Source organism: Lepus europaeus, chromosome 3 (assembly GCF_033115175.1).
Source record: "Lepus europaeus isolate LE1 chromosome 3, mLepTim1.pri, whole genome shotgun sequence".
Taxonomy (NCBI): domain Eukaryota; kingdom Metazoa; phylum Chordata; class Mammalia; order Lagomorpha; family Leporidae; genus Lepus; species Lepus europaeus.
The window spans coordinates 72,345,172-72,366,341 of record NC_084829.1 but is presented as its reverse complement, the minus strand read 5'-3'; the positions used below and the strand labels follow the sequence as shown (position 1 = coordinate 72,366,341).

Here is a 21,170-nt window from a genome sequence, read left to right as displayed (position 1 = left end):
CAGGCCAGCTCTCTGCTGTGGCCAGGGAGTGCAGTGGAGGATGGCCCAAGTGCTTGGGCCCTGCACCCCATGGGAGACCAGGAGAAGCACCTGGCTCCTTCCATCGGATCAGCGCGGTGCGCCGGTCGCAGCGCACCAACCACGGTGGCCATGGGAGGGTGAACCAACGGCAAAAGGAAGACCTTTCTCTCTGTCTCTCTCTCTCACTGTCCACTCTGCCTGTCAAAAAAAAAAAAAAAAAAAATCTGACACTTAAGAACTGCTAAAGTTTTCTCTTTCTTGTTATATTACAAAGTATGTTTTAAAGATTGTAGTTTTATGACATTATTAAAAGAGGAAAAGCTTTATAAAGAATTGAATGAATCATTGATTTAATTAATATTTGTTGAGTGCCTACTTTGGATAAAGGAAATGTGTGAAGTGCTCAGGGAAAAAAGGGTATTGGGCAACTGTTCCTGATATACATTGTTAATTTGAATAAGGACAACTGAAGATCCAAATCCAAAGACCTACTTAATAAAGTTACATCTCATTATTAATCACTGTCTGCTTGTTACTTTGTAGTTGTTGAGCCTCCTTCAAATTTGATTGCCACGGAAGTCTCATCAAAATACATTAAGCTAAGTTGGAATCCATCTCCCAGTGCAGTGACTGGCTATAAAGTCCTCCTCACGCCAATGACCACAGGAAGCCGACACCATGCTCTAAGTGTAGGGCCTCAGACGACCATGCTCAGTATTCGAGACCTCTCCGCAGACACAGAGTACCAGATCAGTGTTTCCGCCATGAAAGGATTGACATCCAGTGAACCCATTTCAATAATGGAGAAGACTCAGCCAATGAAAGTTCAAGTGGGTAAGTTACAGAAAGTTTGGTGTATGTGAAGGTCCTTTTAACAATATGCCTTACTTGAAGTTCAGACTTATTTTAAACAAAATATTTGCAATGGATTTTTTTTTTAAGATTCATGCTTGCCAAGAAACCTGACATCTGCATCTTAATGATTAATTCATATTTGTTTTTGGAATTTAATGGGATGTTTTTCTCTTTGCAGAATGCTCACGTGGTGTGGATATAAAAGCTGATATTGTGTTTTTGGTTGATGGCTCCTATAGTATTGGGATTGCAAACTTTGTTAAAGTGAGGGCCTTTTTGGAAGTTCTTGCAAAAAGTTTTGAAATTTCACCAAATAGGGTACAGATAAGTCTTGTCCAATATAGCAGAGATCCTCATACTGAGTTCACTTTGAAGAAATTTACCAAGGTTGAAGATATAATTGAAGCAATAAACACCTTCCCCTACAGAGGAGGCTCTACGAACACTGGCAAAGCAATGACTTACGTCAGAGAAAAAATATTTGTGCCTAGCAAAGGTTCAAGAAGCAATGTACCCAAAGTCATGATTCTTATCACTGATGGAAAATCATCGGATGCTTTCAGAGATCCTGCTATAAAACTAAGGAATTCAGATGTCGAAATCTTTGCTGTTGGTGTGAAGGATGCTGTTCGTTCAGAGTTAGAAGCTATTGCCTCTCCTCCTGCTGAGACCCACGTGTTCACAGTGGAGGATTTTGATGCTTTTCAGAGGATATCTTTTGAACTCACACAGTCTATCTGTCTTAGGATTGAACAAGAATTGGCAGCTATCAAGAAAAAAGGTTAGCAGACTTTGGAATGTGAAAGTTACCTCTTTGTGAACAATGTATTTTTGGTTCCAAAATTATGGATAATGTATTTCTTCAGTTTTTTTTTAACATACAGGAAAAAAGCAGCTTTCCTGTATTCAAAATGATTGAAATTAGATGATTTATTGGTTTGTTCTGTTTTATTTATTTTGAGAGGCAGGGAGATACAGAGGTGGAGACCACTCTTCTCTGCCTCTTCGTTCTCTAATGCCTGCAACAACTGGGAACTGTTTTTTAAAAGGTTTACTTATTTATTTATTTATTTATTTATTTATTTAAAAGGCAGAGCAACAGAGAAGGAGGGAGGGGGAAGAGTGAAAGAGGGAGAAAAGAAGTAGAGAGGAGGGAAAGAGAGAGAGAGAAAGAGAGAGAGGAGTAGAGATCTTCCATCTGCTGGTTCGCCGGAGCTGAGGACTCCATCTGGGTCTCCCACAGCGGTTATAGGGGCTCAAGGCCTTGTGCCATATTCTGCTGCCTTCACAAGTGTGTGAGCAGAAGCAGAGTACTCCAGTAGGGGATGCCAGCATCGCAAGCAGTGTCTTAGCCGAGTGTGCTTCAGTGCTAATCCCAAGAAGAAGGAATTCAATCCAGGTTTCCCACGTGGCTGGCAGGGACTCAACTATTTGAGCCTTCACCTGCAACCTCTCTGGGTGCAGATTAGCAGGAAACTGGAATGGAGAGAGGAGCTAGGACTTGAACCCAGGAACTCTTAATATGGGATTAAGGTGTTCCAACTGGCAGCTTAACTGCTAGGTCAAATGCTGTCCCAGAGTTAGATCATTTAGCTGGGAGATATAATTCTCATCTGGGTATGAATATTTCTTTGTTTAAAAGCTGTTTACTCATAAGAGATTGTTTCAGTGCCTGGGTTCTCAAATAGGTCTTAATCAGCTTTATCACATGTATTTGTCATATCCAGTGAAAAAAACCAATTACTGGGACTGACTTTGTGGTACAGTCACCATTTGTGACACTGGCATCCCATGTGTGTACCTATTTGTGTCCCAAATGCTCCACTTCTGATCCAGCCCCCTGCTAATGGCCTGGAAAAAGTAGCAGAGAATGTCTCAAGTATTTGGTTTTCTACCTCCCATGTGGGAACCTGGATGAAACTCCTGGCTTTCTTCTTGTTCAGCCCTGGCTATTGTGGCCATCTAGGGAGTGAACCAGTGGGTGGAGGATCTCTCTCTCTCTTGGTCTGTTCCTTTCTTTCAGTAACTCTGACTTTCCAATACATAGATACATCTTTTTGAAAAGAACCCACTTATTGTCTTAATATGTGCTGGATACTGAGCTAAGTCCTTTGAATGAAAAATGACTAGAATATAGTTCTGGACCTTTGAATTCTTTTATGCATGTCTTCCTGTACACTTTTTGTGTATTATTCCTCAAATCTAGAGTTCCTTATCCTATTTTCTATGTGTCTTCATTGGTTGAATATTTTCAATATTTCAGTAAATTCTCATGCCTTTCATAAAGGCTTCCTGAACTGCTCTAGCACTATAACACTTACTGCCTTGTTCATTCTTTTGGCATTCTCATGTACTGCTTGTTTTGTTACTAACTTTGTATTCTCTTGCCTCTCCAATCCAATCTTATGCTGCCTGAAGATATGCAGGGTACATTGAACATTGTCTCTCCCTATGACTTAGTTTAACAAATGCTCTTTTGCTATGCTAGGAAAAAAAACCATTCATTAATTAGTACTTTGAAGTATCTCTTTACTTACCACCAAAGGTAAATTTCCAAGTTCCAGAGATGTATGGGAAAATTGTGATATTTCACTGTAGATCTGCTATTGGTTAAATATTCCAGTTGTGGTCTGGATCATTTTACTACTTTGTCTTAAGAAGCTCAAGAGTCAAATTCAATTTTAATTAGTCATTTCTGCAACATAACTTTTATTATGCTATGTAAATGGTCAAGACCTTCTTGCAGGACTGTAAGTGACATGCTTTCTCTCAAGGCTCATGTGTGGAAGGTTTACTCAAAACATTGGTCTCAAGGACCTCTTTAACAAATGAATATAAGCCATTTCATTAGGTTCATTTTTGTTTTGCAGATTTGAAAATTTGAAACTGTGTCTTTCTTTAATTTTCAACAGCTTATGTGCCTCCAAAGGATCTTAATTTTTCCGAGGTGACTTCTTACAGTTTCAAAACCGACTGGTCTCCTGCTGGAGAAAATGTTTTCTCATATCATATCACCTACAAGGAAGCTTCTGGGGATGACGAGGTCACAGTGGTGGAGCCAGCATCCAGCACCAGCGTTGTTCTGCACAACCTGAAGCCAGAGACCCTGTACTTGGTCAATGTGACAGCGGAGTATGAGGATGGCTTCAGCATTCCTGTATCTGGAGAGGAGACCACTGCAGAAGGTGTGATGGAGTTTCTGCCACCCCTTTTCAAAAACTAGTAATTTATTAAAGAACAAAGTAATGTTTTGTAATAACCATCTGTTCTATAGCCAAGAACTGTGTCTTTCTAGGATTTGGCAACTTTAAAATATAGTTGTTCATGAGTCTTTTTAAAACTGGAGAAATATTTTTAAGTAAAAACAAAAACACCCTAGATTTATTTTGATGAATTTCAGAAGGGACACAGATAGTTGTTAATAGTTACAGAATTAACTTTTGGCAAACTGTGTACTGCTAAAAGCTAGAGAATTTTTTTTCTCTGAAACATTTTTCAAATAAGATTGACATTTTTCTTTTGTGTGTGGTTTAAATATATGTCTGCCTGAAGGCCAGCAAATAAACTAAATGATGAAAGACATAAGATTTTTGTGATTATACAACCTTGAAGTTCATGCTTAGATATTTCCAGTGACTTCCTATAGAGCTGACACTGCTGCTTGAGGAGCCTGGCTCTTTTTCTTCAGCACTGTGGGGTGGGGATGAGAAGTACATCTAAAGAAGAAACTTACATTTTTGATTAGAGGCCACTACATTCATATGCACTTGAGGTTTTGGCCATTGGGCTATTGCAGTAGAATTTGGTAATGCCATTCTAATTTTCCTGTTGGTAGTGAAATCTGGGATTTAAACTTTCTTCAGTCAATAAGGAAGTTTCTGACTCTATACTTTCATAGAAACAATTATTGAGCTCTTGCTGTGCTAAGTTTTCCATGGATTGTCTCATTAAGCCACTTCAGTAATCCAATACACAGTCATGTTTTACTGATGAGTAATCTGAGGCTCAAAATTTCATATCTATTAAGCTTCAGTGGCTAGATTAAAATCCATCAGACTGTCTATCTCATTTATTCTGCCTAATTCAGTCCATGCTATACACAGTGAGTCACAGGTGTAAGTCAGCCAACATTTCTTTCTATTCTTGAGAGATACATTTCCTTTCTTTCTCCCTGGGGCAATCTAATGATGTGCTGAATATTTAAGTGAACTTCCAATTCTTTGTGGGGTAAATGCAGGTGCATTGCACTATGTTTTTACTCCAGTGGACTTAGAGACATAGCCTTTAGTTCACTTTTCCTGAATGTGTTGTCCATATGGGTAGTTTGCTGCGTTGAACAAATAGATAATTTAAACATGTTGACTAAACCCAAAGTCAATTGATGTTCCCATTTGGGCTTGCTGAAAATTTCGTTTAAGACTGAATCTATGAGTGTTATCCAATTTAGCTTCAAGGTCTAACTAGCATTCATTAAGTACCTATCATGTGCTTGCTCCCTCACACATTTGTATATGGTCCAATTGCACTCTAAGTCAAATGACTCTTCAGGTAAAAAAGTTAGCTATGAAACTGATTGGATAAGACAGTTTGGTCAAGTAGATAAGTGTGGTGGTCCTTGGTCTGAGGCATTGCTTCCCTACTTCTATGAGAAAATTTAATAAAAGTAAGCTGTTGTTACTTAGATTTGAAGAAATGAATTGGTTTTATTCTGCAATTTTATGGAATATAAATATACCATTTAATAGAGTACTTATTGTTTTAGTAGTTTGCTTTTATATATATCCATATGTGATTAAAATATAAACAGTACTTAGTTTCTAGATATTATAGAATATTTGCTGTTTCAGAATCTAGTTAATCTTTTGCTAAATGAATACAGTAATAGGTTTGTCAAAAAACTGCTCAAGGTTTGTTTAGAAAATGCTGTAATTTAGTGATCAAAAGCTAGATTTTGTATTTTGCATGTAAAATTAGCCAACTTATTTTTGAACATGTGTATATTTTTAATTTCAGTAAAGGGAGCCCCTCGAAACCTGAAAGTGACAGATGAGACAACAGACAGTTTTAAAATCACCTGGACTCAAGCTCCAGGGAAAGTTTTAAGGTATCGGATTATATATAGACCAGTTGCTGGTGGAGAAAGCAAAGAAGTTACTACCCCTGCCAATCAGAGGAGAAGAACATTGGAGAACCTGACTCCAGACACAAAATATGAAGTATCTGTAATTCCTGAATATTTATCAGGACTTGGCTCTCCACTGACTGGAAATGCAGCCACTGAAGAAGGTAGGGGAAATACACTGACAATATTTGGAACACCAAAATCTCAGACTAGATGGGAAAATTTAAACAGCCATCCAGGTAACACAAATCCTGAGACATTTTGAATTATCTGAGTATCTTACACTGTAATTTTTTTTACAGTGAAGTTAATCAAATTTTTGACTTACTCATGACTCTATATTTGTGTAAATATACTATGAATATTATGATAGAAGCTAAACATTCTTTGAAAATAATATCAATTATTTTAATAAGAATTGAGGTATGACTAGTGGACTAAAAATCAAACTGCTGTGTACCATTGAAACAGACTATGCTTTTTTGCTTCATGATTTTTTTTTAAAGATTTATTTATTTACTTGGACGTCAGAGTTACAGACAGTGAGAGGGAGAGACAAAGAGAAAGAAAGTCTTCCTTCCATTGGTTTACTCCCCAGATGGCTGCGCCTATCCGAAGCCAGAAGCTAGGTGCTTCTTCCTGGTCTCCCATGTGGGTGCAAGGGTCCAAGGACTTGGGTCATCTTCTATTGCTTTCCCAGGCCATAGCAGAGAGCTGGATTGGAAGAGGAGCAGCTGGGACTAGAACCGGTGCCCATATGGGATGCTGGCACCGCAGGCAGAGGATTAACCTACTGAGCCACGGAGCCAGCCTCTGAATCATGATTTTTTTTTTTAAAGATTTATTTTATTTATTTTAAAGGCAGAGTGACAGAGAGAGGCAGAAGGGGAGAGACAGACAGAAATCTTTCTTCCACAGGTTCATCCCCAAATGTCTGTAATAGCCTAGCTTGATCCAGGCTGAAGCCAGAAGCCTGGAACTGCATCTGTTTCCTCTCACATGGGTTGTAAGAACCCAAGCACTTGGGCAGTCTTCCAGTGCTTTCTCAGATGCATTAATGGGGAGCTGGATCAGAATCAGAGTTGCAGGAACTTAAATGGCACTCTGATATGGGATGCTGGAGTCACAGATGGTGGCTTAATCTGGATAAACCTGTTGTACCACAATGTTGGCCCCGATTTTTTTTATTTAATATATATAAACTTCATTTCAAAAATATAAATTTAGGAACATAGTGATTCTTCCCACCCTACCCTCCCTCTCACCCACACTCCTACCCTTTTTCCTTCTCCCTCTCCTATTTCCATTCTTATTTTTTACTAAGGTCTGTTTTCAATTAACTTTATACACATAAGATTAACTCTACACTAGGTAAAGAGTTCCATAAATAGTATGAAGAAAAGAAAACCTCTTCCTTAACAGTTGAGACAAAGGCTGGCTTCAGATTTTTAAACATTAACCTGTTTTTATTTAAATGTCATGATCAAGTTCCCAAACAAATTCATAGATTTGCTTCAAATTATTAATGCTTAATGTCCTAGTTCATTAAGAAAACTAAGGCATTCACATTTTTCTTTATTCCCCATACTTAATTTTTTTGAACAGCATTATCATAAAGAACATTTAGTAGTAATGAACTGTTATTGAGTACCTATTTGTGTTAGGTTCTGTGCAAACTCTTTTTGTATGTTATCTCAATTAAATCCTGCATAGATTCTGTGAAGCTGTTATTATTATCCCAGTTTTAAATAGCAGCTCTGAGTCATGTAGCTAAAAAGTGGTTGATCTCAGTGTGTGAACTTCATGTCCTTCTACAGATGCTCACAAGAGTGTCCACTGTAGCTTGGTCTGCACCACACTCCTTTGCTCCCACTGTACCACTCTCCCTCCTTCCTCCTGCAGCCTCACTCATTAGCCCTTCCCACTAGAGGCCCTTTCTCCTTCCACCTTTCTCTCTACCGCTTAGGAAGTAGCTACTTCTCGTATTGATTTTGTTGCTGGGGACCAAGGACTGTTTGTGCTGGGCATCATGAAATGATCCACTTGCTCACCATCATTCTGTTTTTTGGAGTAAAACTAGTGGAAAATGCCATAGAGTTGGGTGCCTTGAGATCCTTCGGGGATGACATGGCCAATCTACCAGGAAAGTCATGAAATACCATGCATCATAGTTGCATAGGGATGGGTAGCTGCTCAAGAGTTGTACCCAAAGCTAGGTCTCATGCAGGCTGTTTCTTTTCTCATTCCCTCCCTCTCTCCCCAGCACAGCAGCATTTTTATCACTTACCATTTTTTTTATCATATTAGCATTATTTCCTAGCTGTTACTGCTAAATGTACATTATACTGATAAAGTGTTTTTATTTAACATTTCCTAGAGGAGTTAAAAATCTACATTGTAATAATACTCTACATATAGACAATTTTATAGTGCTTTGTTTCACTTCAAGGCAAAAGTTAGGGAAAGAATTTTACATGAAATATTTTAACTGGTGTAAACAAAGAAAAGGAATTGCGTGTCTTTTGCTTTGCTTCTTCTAGCATATAGGGCCTTATTTAGAGATGCTTAAAACTTTGTTGGCTGGTCAGCAGTTAAAATTGTGACAAACCCACCCAGGATGCAAATTTGGTGTAATGCACACCCATTGTATAGTCACAAAGTTTTTTACAAGTTATTTTTATTAAATAATGGATTGTGATTTTGTTGTCATTTTTGAATGAAGTTAGAGGGAATCCAAGAGACTTAAGAGTGTCCGACCCTACAACATCAAGTATGAAATTATCTTGGAGTGGAGCCCCAGGAAAAGTGAAACAGTATCTGGTCACATACACTCCGGTGGCAGGAGGTGAAACTCAAGAGGTCACTGTGAGGGGAGATTCAGCAAATACTGTCCTGAGAGGATTAAAAGAAGGGACACAATATGCCTTATCAGTGACAGCCTTGTATGCATCTGGGGCTGGAGATGCTCTTTTTGGAGAAGGAACAACACTTGAAGGTAACTGTAATATTTTATGGAAATCCCTGGTTTTGTTTGTAACTTTGCATTTAGAAAGCTTAAAATGTTTTCCAAGAGTGAAATATGGCAATGTGAACTCCTTTCTCCTATAAGGAATTCATATTGAAAATGAATTATCATAAAACTGCCTGTGTTATTTGGAAATGTAGAATGTGAGTGACTGAAAAAGTTGAACTTCATTAGTAGGACGTGTCTTGGGGAAACAGAGTGCATAATAAGGATACACTAATGTGTTTATGGTGCCACAGGATGGTTAAGTGCAGAATGGTTATGTGACATTCAGAGTGGGATGGCACCTTGGAAAACATCTATGGATGAAGAATATTTGGATCGCTCAAGGTCATACAGTTGGTTCTGTCACTCAGGTCCCTCTAGGAGCCATTTTCTGCTTTTTAGTCAAGTGTTGTTTTCATTTACCATGCATAAACACATTAATAGTAGCTTGAGAAATATGAGAATACATGTTTCTGTAATTTGATTTCAAAGAGACCTCTAACCCTCAGTTCCATGTTAGAAGTTCAGAGTTAAAGCAATACTATGTAAGAACCATCAACAGGACTGATGCTATTTCCTGAGTCTCTTGAGTTGTCAGAGGGCTTCATAATTCTTAGAATTTTTAAAAATGATTTATTTATTTATTTATTTATTTGAAAGGCAAAATTAGAGAGAGAGAGAGAGAGGGAGGGACAGAGAGAGAGAGAGATTGATTGTCTATCTACTGGTTCACTCCTCAAATGGCAGCAATAGCTGGGGCTAGCCAGGCCAAAGGCAGTAGCCTGGAACTCAGTCCAGATTTCCATGTAGGAGGCAGGGCCCAAATACTTGGACCATCTTCTGCTGCCTTTCCAGTGCATCAGCAGGGAGCTGGATGGGAAGTTGAGCAACCAGGACTCAAACCCGTGCTCACATGGAATGCTGGCATCATAGGCAGCTAACTTAACCCACTGTGCCACAATGCTGGCCCTTCTTAGGGTCTTTTGTGATATAATGCCAGGTTAGGTTTATTTTAACTCACTGCAAGAAGTAAGTAAGTAGTGGAAGGGAAATAAAATACAAATTTTAGTCAACCACAATGAGTATGAGTTCTAACTTAAAAAAAAAAAAGAAATCAGTGGATGATTGCATTGATATTGATTAGATAGCTGAGGGCTTCAGTGGACCATCACTCTCTTCATCATCATTTTTATAGGACTTATTTTAAATGCTTACAGGAAAGAAATGAATCTGAAGTGCAGTTTGTTTTATAAAGTCGCAGTGACACTTGGCAAAATATCCATCAAATTTGATGGATCCAGAAATTTGGAGGATTGCAGATGTTGTTGTTGGCAGGACAAAGCTTAGCAGTTCTGATTGGAAACTTAAACACTCTGTCAAGAATTAAAAAAACAGATAAAACATCTAATCAAAGGAAGATTGATGAAGAGTTTAAAATGATTAGTTAAGGCAGGAATTTGGTGAAGTAGTTAAGTCACTGCTTGGGACACCTGTATCTCGTATTAGAATGCCTGATTCAAGTCCTTGCTCCTTCGTGTCCAATCCAGCTTCCTGCTACTGTGCACCTTGGAAGGCAGTGGATAGCTCAAGGTCTTGGGTCCCTGCCACCAACATGGGAGACCTGGATTATGTTGTGGGTTCCTGGTTTCTGCTTGGCCCAACCCTGATTGTTTCAGGCACTTGAACCAGCAGATGGGAGATTTCTTCATTGCTCTGTCTCTGTGTCTTTCAATTAATGAAAATAAAGTAAACTGACTAGTCCTTGAAATATGATTTTAGAAGGGGATTTAAGTAAAACATTAAAATGCCAGCACGTGAAGTACTGATAACCACATGAGTCCTGGTTGTGATACTCAGCTGTAACCCTTTTCTGTCTCGATTTAGATCAAATGGAAGATTGTTAAATGAAATTCTTTTGAAACTATAAAATACTATATGTGTATAAAATTCATCAAAAGGAAACCAATTAACTATATTGGATAGCTAAAAATATATCTCTAGCAAGTGTTTTAGAGATAATGATTGGCTGCATAAAGTTTTAAAATCATGAGAAAGTTGCCTTAAGTATAGAGGCATAATCCAATGGGTACGAGCATGTGATCTTCCCATTTGGTACAACCCAGAATTTTGGGGAAGTTTGTCCTTTTTGTTTGATCTTTTGAAGTGCTCTTTCTCATATAGTTTCCATAGGCTTTAGCACAGATTACTCATAATACTTTTTTTAAGGCATCAACTTTTGAACTTTTATTATTATTATTATTATTTTGACAGGCAGAGTGGACAGTGAGAGAGAGAGACAGAGAAAAAGGGCTTCCTTTGCCGTTGGTTCACCCTCCAGTGGCTGCTGCGGCCCACGCACTGCACTGATCCGAAGCCAGGAGCCAGGTGCTTCTCCTGGTCTCCCATACGGGTGCAGGGTCCAAGCACTTGGGCCATCCTCCACTGCCTTCCCGGGCCACAGCAGAGAGCTGGCCTGGAAGAGGGGCAACCGGGATAGAATCTGGCACCCCGACAGGGACTAGAACCCGGTGTACTGGCGCTGCAGGCAGAGGATTAGCCTATTGAACTGCGGCACCAGTTGAACTTTTATTTTTTACAAGAGTTAAGTGTATTTTTATTTGCAAAAACCTTTCTTTAAGGAGTATCATGGAATTTAATAATTTTATCCCTGCTTTTACTTTTTTAGCTTTCTGATATTCACGTGAGTTTTCTTGCTAATTTTAATTCATACTTGTGCTCAATCAAAATCTTGATTCTAAACATATTTACCAAGAATAGTTTTTTAAAAATTTTACATAACAAAAATGTACTTTTTGATTTTATAGCAAACACATTCTATTGGGTTGTGATTTTTCTAGGATAGATGTATGGGTATGTTTATAATTTTATAATGTCTACCAAGTTGAAGGAATGTGTGAATCCATGCATACAGACATGTACCTATATTTGATCAGAAATTATCTCTAAGGTAGAAATCATCACAGGCAAGGTAGTAAAACAGTTTTTAAAAATGTTTCCCATTTCCTAAGAAGGAAGAAAGCTAGATAACTTGCAGTTTTGCTCTAAAAATATGATTAATTTCTAACTGAGTTGCAATAATCAAAACCTTTTTTTCCCATTTACTCTAAAGCTCTTAACTACAGTGGAGGATTACAAAACAATGCTACCAGCTTGATTTTATTAACATATTTATCCCATTGCATTATGTGTGGTAAACTTGACAAATATGTGAAAGCATAGTTGTGACTAAATTAAAATAATAGAAGATTTTTCCCCTGGTTATTCCATTTCATTTTATTATATTAACTCAGCCAAATCCACATACCATATACAGGAATAGGATATGATGGTAAATGCAGGGAGTGGAAAGCCCAGAAACAGAGCCAGGCAACTGCTTTTGAGGGCTGCTGTTTTTCTAATCCATTTTTCTCTTGGGAGACGAGGTGGTAAGAACAGACCTTGAAGGAATGTTTCTTCTATCCAGAGGCATGGAGTCAGCCAGTAAGAGCATTCTGTAGGTTGAAAATTTTATTTATTACATCAAGTACATTGTGGCTTTTGATTAAAAAATAAAAAGTATATACACATCTATATATACATATAGATAGATATAGATACATATATAAAAGATTGAGTGTAGACTGCAGCTATCTCTAACTTGACTCTGATTGCTAGTTCTGTTTTTTGAAATGCGGCCAATGATCAGAAAATCCCCTTGTCGCTGGAAGAGAGATTTATCAGTGTTGGCACTGGGGAAGTTCATGGTTGGCTGTAGTATTGTATGCAATAGAATCACAAAGACAGAGTTTATTACTATTTCAGATCCAAATTTCAGAGAAATCTGAGCACAAATCATTAAGTGTGATTTACATTGCTTTGTTCCCCCTGTTGTTGTTGTTAAAGCAGGAAGACATAGAAGACTTAGTGTAATTACTAAAACACTGCAGTACATGTAAATGCATCTTAGGTCTTAGTAGAGCTTTTGGTTGTCACTGTTAGGGGAAAACTTGCTTTTATAATCCTTTAAATGAATACTCTCCATTTTATTCAGAGAGTTCCCACAAATGAATGAACGTTTCAGTTTGAGCATAATATGATTTTTAAATATTTTGAGTGTTTTTTCTTTTTGGTTAAGGAAAATATGACTTTTCAGAATTTCCTTTGTTTCAGTTGCTGTAGCAACCCGCCAATGTCCTAGACATGAATGGCTTCCTACAGATCAAACCAAGCTAACTCAGCTGACATTTTGTTACAATGAAGTTTTTAGCATATCCCAGGAATTCTGCATGATGAGGCTTCTCCAAGATGGACAAAACAAGGCCTCTGTGTTTTCCTGGATTTCCTGCTGTCTCATAATTTGGAAAATGATACATTCTGGGTATAACAATTCTGAGGTTGCCAGGGAACTTCAGCACAACCACTGAAGAGTAATTCTTCGACCATTTTTCTGTGAATTAATTGCTTATCAGAGGAAAATCTAAAACAAATATAGAGAGATAATGATTATAGAAAAAATATTTTTTCATTCATCTAGGCTTTGAAGTTGAATGGTAATTTGTGAAGAGGTTTTTAAGAACTATGTATTGCTTCAAGTAATGGAATTAACTTATCAATAGTGAACTTTGTCCTTTGGAGTGGTGGCTCTAACTCACTGGTTGTAAATCAAGCGTATTTCCACATGAACGTTATCCAGAAGCAGGTCTTCTGTATTCTGCTGTGGAAAGTTGGATGCCTTTTGGGCTGAGCTCTAATGGAAAAGACAAATTGGTTTAGAAGAGAGTTTACATTACATTTTCAATTTAACTTCTATTTTTGAAAGTGGTATGTGAGGCTCAGTGAAAGCTGACTGGAACAATCTATAAGATGAAATACAGTTTCATTTCATGATGATTAATTTTTCAGTTATCATCATTGGCTAATTCATGATATAATTATATTTGAATTGGATGATACTTTGCTTTTTTACAAAGCAAATGGAATTGTCTAAGAAAACAGAGGAAAGTTACTTATATGGGGCATTAACTATTTGGCTTTGTATGTGGAAAACAAGCAGTGTATATAAATCAACCTCAGTGGATGTACAGTTCATGAAGAATGCACCTGTCTAAATTACTTCCCAAAGCGGAAGCACAGATACGCATGCAAAGAGGCATGAGAAAAATGCCTTTGGCATGCATGAATATGTTTTACAGTCAGGATAGAAATGCTGCATGCCAAATTACTAAAGCCTGATATAATTTTGTACCTTTAAATTTATGACACATATGCATTGTTATTTCTTATACCTAGTGGTACCACGCTGGAAGAAGAGGATATATAGAAAAACTCTTCAGAGGAAATCAAAGGAATAAAAATGAAGGCATGCCATCATCATCATAAATGATGACTTATTTGAAACAAATTGAATTGTCAGAGACTCTATTACTAGAGATAAAAGTAATATACATAAAACACAAGATATAATCCAAGATATAATCCAATCAAGTACTTTGAGGTTAAATAACACTATAAACAATGTCCCTTAGGTAAAAACCTGAGCAAATCCCAGCACCACCATGCATTTGTAAGTCTTGGGACAGGAGAGGAGGGACTCAGGGAAGGATTTACTGCTAGAGCAGAGGAGAAAGAAAATGACAAGGTGACAAAGTTTACTGCTGCTGTTATTTCACTTTCCCATTTGAGGTACCGTGGTCTTTCCTGGAGAAGGGCTGCAGACCCTCCTTCTGACTGTTTTTCTTCCTTCTTGCTCTCTCTGTCCCTCTTCTTTCCTCTCAGGTATGTAGAAAAGCAGACTGTTGCCCAAACTCAGTCTAACCAAGCTAAACCCAAACAAGTCACATGATCTCTTCCTATTTTTACGAATGTTTGGAATTCCTTAGGAGGAGAAAAAAATGACAATATATTAAACAAATGACTGGCTATGTAGCACTTTAATCGAAGCACAGTCACATGAGAATGTAATCAACTCTTCAATAAGAAGCACCTGTTGAGAGCAGTGAACATCCTGTGTGTGTGGTGGAATGGATAGGATGAGATGAAACAAACTTCTCTGTTCTCTGACAGGCTTGAGATCATTCTCTTACCTTAAGGGGTAGTATGCTGTACATGGCAATGCTCATACCTATTCAACATAGAAATCACTAGGCATTCCTGCGGAGTATCCCTGTGAGCAGCAATTTTGACCAGTTTTGCTTTCATTGTGCCTGCTGTTATTTTGAAGAAGGCTCATTTCTTTTTCTAATTATTATTTTTTTCTAAAGATTTATTTATTTGAAAGAGTTACACAGAAAGAGAAGGAGAGGCAGAGAGAGAGCAGAGAGAGGGAGAGAGAGAGAGAGAGAGAGAGAGAGAGGTCTTCATCAGCTTGTTTACTCCCAGTTGGCCACAATGGCCAGAGCTGCGATGATCTGAAGCCAGGAGCCAGGAGCCAAGAGCTTCTTCTAGGTCTCCCAGGAGGGGCCCAAGGACTTGGGCCATCTTCCACAGCTTTCCCAGGCCATAGCAGAGAGCTGAATCAGAAGTGGAGCAGCCTGGACTCAAACTGGCATCCATATGGGATGCCAGCACTGCAGGCAGTGGCTTTACCCACTACGCCATAGTGCCGGCCCCTAATTATTTTTCCATTGTACCTACTTATGGAGTATAATGTGGTAATTCCATACATGTATTCAAGATGTGATATTACATGAGGTTAGTTTGCATTTCTAACTCCTTAAACATTTTTTAAATATAGTTTTAATACTTAATACTTAATACTTTAATACTTAATAGTTACACATATGTATTCTGATCAAATCTGGTCAATTAATGATTTCCTTTCCTTTTTGTCACTTTATATTTGGAGCCTTGGAGCCCCCAGATTTGTTTATAAAATATTTAATATGATATATCCTCATTTTTGAGTGAAAGCAAGTATGAGGGTTCCTTCCCATACCGACCAACCACATCTTCCAAATTAATGCACCTTTAGGCATCCGAGAGGAACAGTAAAATGAAGAGAAAAGAAAGATCTGGGGGACAAGAATAAGTAATTGTAGTGGAAGTAGAAACACAAGACAGATTTAAAAGATTTTTAGTAGTTAGGCACAACCCCAGATGTTCCTATTTAGGTGATTTGCAAAGGGCCTAGCCTTTGGTTCTCCACGCAATTCTATGCATTCGATCAGACTCAGTCCAGTTATTTTGCGGTGGAGGACCAGGTTCTCAGAACTGACGACCTGCTGGTGGCCTGCTCATCTGGTTGCGTCCCTAGCCCCAGGACCAATTTGGTTATTTGCCAGCCTGTGACCTAACAGTTATACCACAGTTGCCAACTAATTGTTTCATTTGTTGGTCTTCTGATATTTGGCCAAAGATTCTGTTTTTTTTTTTTAACTTTAATTTAATTAATATAAATTTCCAAAGTAGAGCTTTTGGATTACAGTGGCTTTTTCCATCCCATAATCTCCCTCCCATCTGCAACCCTCCCATCTCCCGCTCCCTCTCCCATTCCATTCACCTCAAGATTCATTTTCAGTTATCTTTATATACAGATCAATTTAATATATACTAAGTAAAGATTTCAACAGTTTGCACCCACACAGAAACACAAAGTGTAAAGCACTGCTTGAGTACTAGTTATACCGTCAATTCACATAATACAACACATTAAGGACAGAGATCCTACATGGGGAGTAAGTGCATAGTGACTCCAGTCGTTGATTTAACAATTAACACTCTTGTTTATGGCGTCAGTAATACCCGAGGCTCTTGTCATGAGCTGCCAAGGCTATGGAAGCCTTTTGAGTTAGCCAACTCCAATCTTATTTAGACAAGGCCATAGACAAAGTGGAAGTTCTCTCCTCCCTTCAGAGAAAGGTACAACCTTCTTTGATGGCCCATTGTTTCCGCTGGAATCTCACTCACAGAGATCTTTCATTTAGGGTTTGGTGTTTTTTTTTTTTTTTTTTTTAACCACAGTGTCTTGGCTTTCCATGCCTAAAATACTCTCATGGGCTTTTTAGCCAGATCTGAATGCCTTATGGGCTGGTTCTGAGGCCAGAATGCTGTTAGGACATCTGCCACTGTATATGAATCTGCTGTGTATCCCACTTCCCATGTTGGATTGTTCTCTCCTTTTTAATTCTATCAGTTAGTATTAGCAGACACTAGTCTTGTTTGTGTGATCCCTTTGACTCTTAGACCTATCACTATGATCAGTTATGAACTGAAACTGATCACTTTGACTAGTAGTATGGCATTTTGGTACATGCCACCTTGATAGGATTGAATTGGAATCCCCTGGCATGTTTCTAACTCTACCATTAGGGGTAAGTCTGATTGAGCATGTCCCAAATTGTACATCTCCTCCCTCTCTTTTTCCCACTCTTATATTTAACAGGTATCACTTTTCAGCTAAATTTAAACACCTAAGAATATTTGTGTATTAATTAAAGAGTTCAACCAATAGTATTAAGTAGAACAAAAAAATGCTAAAAGGGATAAAGTATTAAGTTGTTCCTCAACAGTCAGGGCAAGGGCTGATCAAGTCATTGTTTCTCATAGTGTCCCTTTCACTTCAGCAGGTTTCCTTTTAGGTGCATAGTTAGTTGTCACCGATCAGGGAGAACATATGATATTTGTCCCTTTGGGACTGGCTTAATTCACTCAGCATGATGTTTTCCAGATTCCTCCATTTTGTTGCAAATGGCTGGGTTCCTTTTTTTTTTTTTTTTTTCTGCTGTATAGTATTCTATAGAGTGCATGTCGCATCATTTCTTTATCCAGTCTACTGTTGATGGGCATTTGGGTTGATTGCAGGTCTTAGCTATTGTGAATTGAACTGCAATAAACATTAAGGTGCAGCCAGCTTTTTTGTTTGCCAATTTAATTTCCTTTGGGTAAATTCCAAGGAGTGGGATGGCTGTGTTGTATGGTAGGGTTATGTTCAGGTTTCTGAGGAATCTCCAGACTGACTTCCATAGTGGCTTAACCAGTTTGCATTCCCAGCAACAGTGGGTTAGTGTCCCTTTTTCCCCACATCCTCACCAGCATCTGTTGTTGGTAGATTTCTGTATGAGAGCCATTCTAACCCGGGTGAGGTGAAACCTCATTGTGGTTTTGATTTGCATTTCCCTGATTGCTAGTGATCTTGAACATTTTTTCATGTGCCTGTTGGCCATTTGGATTTCCTCTTTTGAAAAATGCCTATTGAGGTCCTTGGCCCATCTCTTAAGTGGGTTGTTTGGTTTGTTTTGTTGTTGTGGAGTTTCTTGATCTCTTTGTAGATTCTGGTTATTAACCCTTTATCTGTAGCATAGTTTGCAAATATTTTTCCCATTCTTTCAGTAGCCTCTTCACTTTCCTGTTTCTTTTGCAGTACAAAAACTTCTCAATTTGATGCAATCCCAGTTGTTAAATTTGGCTTTGACTGCCTGTGCCTCCGTGGTCTTTTCCAAGAAGTCTTTGCTGTGTCTGTATCTTGCAGGGTTTCTCCAATGTTCTCTAATAATTTGATGATGTCAGGTCATAGATTTAGATCTTTAATCCATGTTGAGTGGATTTTTGTGTAAGGTGTAAAGTAGGGGTCTTGCCTCATGCTTCTGCATGTGGAAATCCAGTTTTCCCAGCACCATTTGTTGAATGACTGTTCTTGCTCCAGGAATTGGTTTTAGATCCTTGATCCAATATAAGTTGGCTGTAGATGTTTGGATTGATTTCTGGTGTTTTTATTCTGTTCCATTTGTGTATCCATCTGTTTCTGTACCAGTACCATGCTGTTTTGATTACAGTTGCCCTGTAGTATGTCCTGAAATCCGGTATTGTGATGCCTCTGGCTTTGTTTTTGTTGTACAAGATTGCTTTAGCTCTTCAAAGTCTCCTGTGTCTCCATATGAATTTCAGCCTCATTTTTTCCAGATCTGAGAGGAATGCCTTTGGTATTTTGATTGGTATCGCATTGAATGTATAAATTTCTTTTGGGAGAATAGACATTTTGATGATATTGATTCTTCCAATCCATGAGCATGGAAGCTTTTTCCATTTTTTGGTATCCTCTTCTATTTCTTTCTTTAAGATTTTGTAATTCTCATTGTAGAGATCTTTAACGTCCTTGGTTAAGTTGATTCCAAGGTATTTGATTGTTTTTGTAGCTATTGTGAATGGGATGGATCTTAGAAGTTCTTTCTTAGCAGTGGCATTGCCTGTGTATACAAAGGCTGTTGATTTTTGTGCATTGATCTTATATCCTGCTACTTTGCCAAACTCTTCTATGAATTCCAATAGTCTCTTAGAGTTCTTTGGATCCCCTAAATAAAGAATCATATCATGTGCAAAGAGGGATAGTTTGAGTTCTTCCTTCCCAATTTGTATCCCTTTAATTTCTTTTCTTGCCTAATGGCTCTGGCTAAAACTTCCAGAACTATATTGAATAGCAGTGGTGAGAGTGGGCATCCCTGTCTGGTACCAGATTTCTGTGGAAATGCTTCCAGCTTTTCCCCATTCAATAGGATGCTGGCTGTGGGTTTTTCGTTAATTGCTTTGATTGTATTGAGGAATGTTCTTTCCATACCCAGTTTGTTTAGAGTTTTCATCATGAAAGGGTGTTGTATTTTATCAAATGCTTCCCCTGCATCTATTGAGATAATCATATGGTTTTTCTTCTGCAGTCTGTTAATGTAGTGTATTACATTGATTGTTTTGCAAACGTTGAACCATCCCTGCATACCAGGGATAAATCCCACTTGATCTGATGGATGATCTTTCTGATGTGTTGTTGCATCCTATTGGCCAGAATTTTATTGAGGATTTTTGCATCTATGTTCATCAGGGATATTGGTCAGTAATTTTCTTTCAATGCTGCATTTTTTTCCAGCTTAGGGATTAAAGTGATGCTGGCTTTATAGAAAGAGTTTGGGAGGATTCCCTCTTTTTCTATTGTTCTGAATAGTTTGAGAAGAATTGGAGTTAGTTCTTCTTTAAATGTCTGGTAGAATTCAGCAGTGAATCTGTTTTTAAAAACTTAAGGGCTTGGCCGGCGCCACGGCTCACTAGGCTATTCCTCCGTCTTGTGGCGCCGGCACACCGGGTTCTAGTCCCGGTCGGGGCACCGATCCTATCCCGGTTGCCCCTCTTCCAGGCCAGCTCTCTGCTGTGGCCAGGGAGTGCAGTGGAGGATGGCCCAAGTCCTTGGGCCCTGCACCCCATGGGAGACTAGGATAAGTACCTGGCTCCTTCCATCAGATCAGCGCGGTGCCTACCGTGGCGGCCACTGGGGGGTGAACCAATGGCAAAAAGGAATACCTTTCTCTCTGTCTCTCTCTCTCACTGTCCACTCTGCCTGTCAAAAAAAATTAAAAAAAAACAAACAAACAAACTTAAGGGCTTATAAGTTTAAAAAACTTATTTATCATGAGTACATCTTATTTCTTAAAATTCTTGAATGCAATCCTGCAGATTATTCAATGCTTGTGCTTTCTTTTGAAAAAAAAAAAAAAGTTATCAGGGGTGGGGCACAGTGGTGCTGTTGTAAGTCTCTGCTTGGGACACCCAGATGACATATTTGGAGGCCAGTGGAGTCTTGGGTAATCCATGCTTCCTATCCGGGTTCCTGCTAATGTGCACCTTGAGAGGCAGCCAAAGCCTTCATATTTCTGCCATCCATTTGGGAGACTCAGATGGAGTTTCTAGTTTGGCCTGGCCCACCCTTGACTGATGCAGGAACTTGAGGGAGTGAAACAGCAGATGGAAGGTCTCTTGCTCTTTCTGTCTCTTCCAATCTTTATGTAACTCTGTCTTTCAAATAAATAAATCTTTTAGAAAATTATCCCTGTGAGAGAGCAGTTTAAACTTAATGTTTAGGAATATTCTTATCAAACTGTTTGACAGGTAAGAAACCCATAAGAAGCAGTTTGTCTTTCCAATTTTGGCTTCTGGATTGAGATGTCTTCTTTCTTTGCTGTCTGCATTTCTTTGCTCCAACCTGGAATGTTGTAATGTGTCTGCAAATTATCTTTACATACCATAGACAGAAGATATGATTTTTATTGGCTTGCTTTCTTATGATTGAGAGTCTGCTTAGTATTTATTCAAATTAGTGTTATAGTATTAATTAGAACTCAGGAATATTTTGTAGTTGCTCTTTGATTTGCATTTTTTAAATATTTATTTGAAAGTCAGTTACAT

At 38.4% G+C, this 21,170-nt stretch overlaps 1 protein-coding gene across 3 annotated transcripts in view; it reads left to right on the top strand.

Annotated features, from left to right (window-relative positions):
- COL12A1 (collagen type XII alpha 1 chain) overlaps positions 1 to 21,170 on the top strand; it is a 125,458-nt gene that overhangs the window by 19,380 nt on the left and 84,908 nt on the right. For all 3 annotated transcript variants that reach the window (XM_062186369.1, XM_062186368.1, XM_062186371.1), the window contains exons 9-13: positions 565 to 855; positions 1,055 to 1,657; positions 3,789 to 4,061; positions 5,890 to 6,162; positions 8,721 to 8,993. In XM_062186369.1, coding sequence (XP_062042353.1) covers positions 565 to 855; positions 1,055 to 1,657; positions 3,789 to 4,061; positions 5,890 to 6,162; positions 8,721 to 8,993 — 1,713 coding nt within the window. The remainder of the gene's footprint in view (positions 1 to 564; positions 856 to 1,054; positions 1,658 to 3,788; positions 4,062 to 5,889; positions 6,163 to 8,720; positions 8,994 to 21,170) is intronic.